Source organism: Tasmannia lanceolata, unplaced genomic scaffold (assembly GCF_043159265.1).
Source record: "Tasmannia lanceolata isolate RefF3 unplaced genomic scaffold, GAP_Taslan_0.1 ptg000007l, whole genome shotgun sequence".
NCBI lineage: Eukaryota > Viridiplantae > Streptophyta > Magnoliopsida > Canellales > Winteraceae > Tasmannia > Tasmannia lanceolata.
Genome location: NW_027518684.1, coordinates 17,954,166 through 17,961,237, shown reverse-complemented (window position 1 = coordinate 17,961,237; position 7,072 = coordinate 17,954,166). Strand labels below are relative to the sequence as shown.

The window sequence follows — 7,072 nt, the reverse complement described above, 5'->3', positions numbered from 1 at the left end:
GTTAATGCTGAGGAAAGCTATCTCGGATTGGGCTAGGTTGGCCTCAACACGAACCAACCCGACTTGAGTTGCACCTCTACTCTCTCTCTTGTATACTAAAAGGAACATCCAGTATTTCTGGGAGTTGGTTGGGAAATAGGAAGGTGATACAGTTGTTTGACAAGGAATTAGGAGATGCGACAAAAATACAAAACAAAAAAAGGATAGAAGGTGGCAACAGAAATTGAGTTTCTGCTTGTCTTGTTCTTGGATTTGGGACCTACGCTTGATTATTGATTCTTCTCTGGAATCCAGACTAATGCAAACTTTTAAAAACATTGGACACCATCTTGGTAGGACCGAAAGGCCGGCCGTGGATGATTGTTTTGTCTTTCTTGTGGATTATCTACTTTTAGTACGTAATTAATTAATGATGACTAAGGGTCTATATATATCAACATATATGAGATAAATGCCAAGTTTAAGAATTCTTATGAGACTCTAAGTTTGTCTGTACAACCATCCACCTTAATTAAATTAAAGGTGAGAAGGCTCATATAATAGCAGCATCTTAGGAGTTGGGAGCAGAAGTGAGAAAATGGGAGAAATGAAGAGGGTGGAAGGAGGAAAAGGCGACGACAACACAGAGCTCATCGTCCACATAGAAGAAGATCAAAAGGATGACACAGTCACAAAGGGTCCTGTTGAAGACGAGAAAGTAGGCATGGGTGAGCAGTTGGTGGTGGAAGAAGAGCCTTTGATAAAGCCCAAGAACAAGAGGGTTGCTGCATTGGATGCATTCAGAGGCCTCACAATAGTGGTTGGCATCTTACAATAGTGGTTTCTCTAGACTTCTTGCTTTATGTGAAACAACCAATTACTCCAAAAGCTTAAGCTGTTGGCCGGAGTTGATGTTATTTAATCATTTCTACTTCAGCACTCCCTCTCACGTGTGACCCCTCTTTTTTTGGGTTGGCCTTACACTTGGACTTTTAATATTAGGGAGTTGTGAGTTTTGAACCCAGGACCTGCCCTGAGGCAATAGCTCTGATACCATGTGAAACAACCAATTACTCCAAAAGCCTAAGCTGTTGGAGTTGGTGTTATTTAATCATTTGTACTCAACACTCTCCTATTCGCTCCTAATCCATTTTTTTGTTTTGAAATGGCAATAATTATATATTCCTAATCCATTGTTATGTAGATAATGATCCTCGTAGATGATGCCGGCAGCGCTTATGAACGGATGGATCATTCCCCTTGGAATGGTTGCACCCTTGCTGATTTTGTCATGCCCTTCTTCCTCTTCATCGTAGGTGTAGCAATAGCTCTTGCTCTCAAGGTATATAAGTTCATTTTATGCTATCAACATTCAAATAAATGGAAGAAAAGTTGTATATAATCATTTCCTCTTGAAATGATGCCTTATCTCTCAAATTCTGTCCCATGTATATTCCTATCTGGCCAACTAGTTTGGGACAAAGGCTTAGATGAGTTGAGTTGAGTTGTATATTCCTATCTGGGCTTCTTCTAGTGGTCAAGACAATTGCCATGTTGACGTATAAAAGCTCCATGTTTTGTTTCAGAAAATTCCAAAGGTCAATGATGCAGTTAAGAAGATCATTATAAGGACGTTGAAGCTTCTCTTTTGGGGACTAGTATTGCAAGGTAAGGCAGTCTCAAAAATTGAGTTTGAGCTCTTTTAACTCCTAACCTATGTCTGTCAGAATTTATGTTTTGAAAGATTATGTCTGTTGGAACTGAAGGTGGATATTCTCATGCTCCTGATGATCTGTCCTATGGTGTTGACATGAAACAAATCCGTTGGTGCGGCATCCTCCAGGTCTCAAACTTCTACAGCCAAATGTTTTTATTTCTCTAGCAATAGTAATAGCAACATATACGATCCACTAGGCATTAGATTGCAGCCTCACTAATCACCGACTCATTATAAGCAGCGCATAGCTTTGGTATACTTGGTTGTGGCGCTGATAGAGACTGTGACAATAAAGATCAGGCCTAGTGTCCTGGGCTCCAGTCATTTCTCCATATTCACTGCATACCATTGGCAATGGTAAGCTAGAACATAAAAAAAGAATTATAAGCTTCAACCTATAATTTCATTACTTTTTTAATTTCCTCTTTTATGTCTTCACATCATTAATTAATATTCCATTACTGTTTTAGGATTGGTGGGTTCATTGCCTTCCTCGTTTACATTATAACAACATACACACTTTATGTTCCGGATTGGAGTTTTGTATTACAAGATCGCAGCGGTGGAAAAACGTTTACGGTATATGGTCTATGAATTATTTCAATTTTCCTTTTATGCAATTGTTCCTAAAATCCTACTAAGATTTAGATGGACGTTTTTCAGGTGAAATGTGGTATGAGAGGCCATCTAGGACCTGCATGCAATGCAGTTGGTTATGTTGATAGGCAGGTTTGGGGCATAAATCATCTCTACTCACAGCCTGTCTGGATACGTTCGAAGGTTGGTTAAACTAAGCTCCATCTAATTATCTGCTTTAGATGTGTTTCTTTTATCCATTGATATTTGATTGTCCCATTTTTTCACAATTGGGTAGGCTTGTACAGAAAGCTCTCCCTTATCAGGGCCACTTCGCAAGGATGCTCCAAGTTGGTGTCTTGGCCCATTCGAGCCAGAAGGCTTGTTGAGGTTTGTCATGTTTCCCAAATAAAGAGAAGAAAAAAGAGTTCCAACTGACCACATACACACACATTTATGAGCTCATGGTGGATTGAAGCAATTATTTTGGATTTCTAGTTCGATTTCAGCCATCCTCTCGGGTACTATTGGGGTACATTATGGACATGTTCTGATCCATTTCAAGGTCCACCCTCATCACATTATGCAATTCAATTTAAAAGGTCTCTTGCACAGTAGTCATATAACAATTTATTCATTAATGCATAAAAATTCTTTTCATAATATTTTATCATATTAATAAAAAGAATAACTTTTCATAACATTGTGTTGTATTGATACCTCAAATTATTACAATTTAAAATATACAAACCATGTGATAACTTCATGATCAATTGATGATAACTCAACCTACATCGACAGTTGATACATATTGAAACCCAATCTTTTGCAGGGTCATTCTGAGAGGCTCAAGCAATGGGTGTTGATGGGTCTTGGGCTACTTATTATTGCCATCATTCTTCATTTTACTGATGGTTTGCTTCTTCTACTTTAATCGCAATATGAGAGCATATTGTTACTCTAACTAATGGGGCCATTTGTTGTCTTCTAGCCCATAAAATGTTTTCTTCAGAGCATCACCATTAATTGAAGTTTTTTTCTTGCAGCAATTCCTATGAACAAACAACTCTATAGCTTCAGTTATGTTTGTTTCACAGCTGGAGCTGCAGGAATTGTTTTTTCGGCATTCTACTTACTGGTATTGTGTTTAACTCCCAAGTCCCATCTATGGAATGGGCAGCTTCAGATGGAAAACTAGGGTTTTTTTTTTTTAAGTAGGGTCTGTTTGGCTGTGCAGCTCAATTTTATTTTAGATGGAAATGATTTCAGCACAACTATATTTGATACATGCGCTCATGTATCTTGTCTTTTAGTATTTAATTGTCTCTTAGGTGCTTTTTGAAAACCTTAATATACCTTTTACAGCTCTTTAAATATTGAAAGACAAGATACATGAGTTCATGTTATCAAAACATGTTTGTGCTGAAATCATTTCCCAACACACACACATATGGGATTTCGATATCTTCTACCGAATTTCGACCGAAATTTCGGCATTTCGGTTTCGGTGAGGACTGAAATTATAGCCTAAACCGAAATTTAAAACCTTGCTTGAAACATATGACTCCTATCTGCCCATGTGACACCCTTTCATGAACAAAATGATAATATATCTGTGTGCTTTGATATAAGATCAAATGATCTTCAGTAGTTATATTATAGTCAAATTGTTATAAATACAACCATTTAAAAACCCCTTAATGATCGGCGGAATCAATTGAAAATTCCTTTGATTCGCTTTAGTAAATAAAAAGCTCATCTCTTCAGTTGCTGACACAGCCAAGTGGACTTAGTTTTATCTTAGGCAAGTTGTTATTTGATTAGGAAGTGTTAATTTTAGGGATTGTGCTCTTACAGATTGACGTTTATGGAGTGAGGATGCCATTTCTATTCTTAGAATGGATTGGAATGAATGCAATGCTAGTCTTTGTGATGGCAGCACAAGGCATCTTCCCCGCACTTGTCAATGGCTGGTATTATGAGACCCCCGAGAAATCGCTGGTACGTATAACCTTATGATACTACCAAAAGCTAATGTTATATATGAGATTTATTATGCAATTAAGCCATTTCGCAGCTCACTTTTGCATGAGAGAACAATCACCACAGATGAATTAAGGCCCTATTTGTTTTAGATTATGACAACCGATTGTGGAGTCGCCAACTGATTATTGCACCGAAAATTGCTCTGAATTTGAGTCCAATAATCGGTTGGGGACTTCACAATCGGTTGTCATAATCTAAAACAAACAGGGCCAAATGATTAAGACAAATCTACTATTAAGTGACCCTATGTGGCTGTTCTTTCCTGAAGAAGTGTGCTGGGAAATGGCCTAGCAAATCCCGTATAAGAGGCTTTACACCTTCTATCTTCTTAACTTCATTCATCTTCATGTACTACAGGTCCATTGGATCCAGAAGCATGTGTTTGTTAATGTGTGGCACTCTGAAAGATTGGGAACACTTTTATACGTGATATTTGCTGAGATACTCTTTTGGGGAGTTGTATCAGGAATCTTGCATAAGTTGGGCATCTACTGGAAATTGTGAAATTTTGTAATTACTAATCAAATAGATTGTGATTTTGTGATGTATTGATTCATTTATTTTTCATATATGGCCTAGTTATGTTGTTTTGAAAAAAGACCGATCTAGTCTTTGGAGAGATCAAGCAAGCACGCAAGTTAATAATGTGGGAAGATTATTACCTCATAAGTCTCCAAGACCATAGATAACCTCAAACCTAATCCTAGTAATAGAAGCTTACAAGAACTTAAATAATATGTCACGGCCACGGTAAATTACTTCAGGGGCTGTTCGGATACACGGATTTTAGAATCTTGGATTTCCTCAAAATCCTGTATGAGAGACAAGGAAAGAAGGAGACAGTCCGTTTCGCTTCTCTTTAGAATCTTGGATTTGAAGTAAGAAATCCAGGTTTTAGAAATCTCTCCCCCATCCTGAGATTTCTAAAACCTGAAAACATGAGATGATCTCCTACTCTCTTATTGACGGAAAGAAGGGCAAGAAATCAGCAAACGACGGCTGGTGTCCTTCTCTAGTCTCCCATCTACGAATTTGAGAAAATCCAAGATTCTAAAATCGGTGTATCCAAACGGCCCCTTATAGAAGTTTCACCTCTACAGTCGCCTTTATAGAGATCTGCTATCTGGGCCCATATTGTAAAATTTTACGGGCCATAGGAATATACATGAGATAAATTCGTGACAAAAATAAATATAACATGAATAGTTTCTCCCAAAAATGACATCAATCCAACTTGTATAGAGTGAGAATAAGAGCACCGCCTTCATGACCCCTTGTTGTTATGTAAATAAGTTCACGAGTCACAACTGCATATAGGTCCGTGAAAGTTTCATGACGCCCTACATCGTAACAAGATTTGTTAAAACCTTGATATTAGGATGGATTGGGTCACATAGGATGACCTTGTTTCAATTTTATTTCTGATATTTTTTTTTACAGAAATTTAACTATTAAAAAAAATCCCGGTCAACGTAGCATCTTTTCAGAAACGAAACTCTGAAATGACCAAAACACTGAAATGTTCAGTTACACTGACCAAAATGAAACGGCGAACGAAATGGAATTGATAACTAAGCTCTTCATGCAACGGGGGTGTATCTGTAAAACAATGAAATGTAAACACTGGTTCACCAGCAAGCATACACTTAAGATACAAGGCACCGCATTGGATCAGTCATCGACCGACAAGGAAAGAGAAATTTCAAAGGATACTAAGACAAACTCCTTAATATTGTCATGTATACTCAAATATAGGCATCTTTATCATTTTATAGAAGAATTAACGGTATTCTTGTAAAATAGAAGTGATTAGTAATGCATGGGCAAGAAATTATATGATGAAGGGACGAATAAACACGTAATCATCATCCCATCCTTGATATTTGATCAAACAGCAGCTCACTTTTTGAGAAGCTGCTGTTGGATCAAATATCAAGGGCGGTACTTCTATCGTACCACCTTTACGAGTTTATGTGGCCTCAGTTCATATAATTTCTCACGCATAGGGTATGTGGCTTATTAGGGAGATTGTCATGTTAGAAGTGTATATATGCCTAAGGGCAAGATGGTCATTGTACAATGTTCTCTTTTATATAAATACATAATGAGAGGGAGACATCCCTAACTCACTCTCTTCTCTTCATTCATATTCTTCTTCTTCTAACATGGCTTATTAGGGAGATTGTTATCTTTGAATTTAGAATGAGCCAAGAGCAACACAGCTTCACCTACATAGCTGTTGAACATCATAATATACAATAGAAAAAATTATTTTGATGACGCAGCAGGGTCTGGAGTCCACCTGCAGGTCCTTAATCCCCTCTAGACTGCGTCCTGCAAGCAAACCTCTATACAATAAATATAAAAGACAGCTCAGATAACAAAAAAATGGAAATTTAGTGAAATAGAACTTAGTCTTCTTCATCTTCTTCATCTTCGGCTTCTAGCGGATATTGTGGGCGAATATCCAATCTCCGATTTAGGTCACCCAAATAATGTGGGCCCACATTGTATTTTAAGCTAGTGTGTAGATAACTTATCTACACTTGTGTATAGGGACCTCTCTCTCTGTATGTGTATATATATATATATATATATATATATATATATATATATATATATATATATATATATATATATATATATATATATATATATGAGAGAAGTGTTTCTGCCCAGCTGCTAGAGAGATAGATATCTGCGCAGCTTGTAATTGTCATATGTCAGTCATATATATATATATATGAGAGAAGT

The 7,072-nt window shown here is 37.2% G+C and overlaps 1 protein-coding gene across 1 annotated transcript; it reads left to right on the top strand.

Moving 5' to 3' along the window:
- The first annotated feature begins 490 nt into the window (after nucleotides 1-490).
- On the top strand, nucleotides 491-4,889 carry LOC143881102 (uncharacterized). Its single transcript, XM_077384098.1, has 13 exons — nucleotides 491-799; nucleotides 1,184-1,321; nucleotides 1,566-1,647; nucleotides 1,746-1,822; nucleotides 1,938-2,053; nucleotides 2,167-2,275; nucleotides 2,360-2,476; nucleotides 2,571-2,662; nucleotides 2,771-2,837; nucleotides 3,105-3,186; nucleotides 3,319-3,410; nucleotides 4,130-4,273; nucleotides 4,676-4,889. Exons 1-13 carry the CDS (start codon nucleotides 578-580, stop codon nucleotides 4,820-4,822), a joined length of 1,485 nt encoding a protein of 494 aa, XP_077240213.1. The 5' UTR covers nucleotides 491-577; the 3' UTR covers nucleotides 4,823-4,889.
- The last annotated feature ends 2,183 nt before the right edge of the window (nucleotides 4,890-7,072 follow it).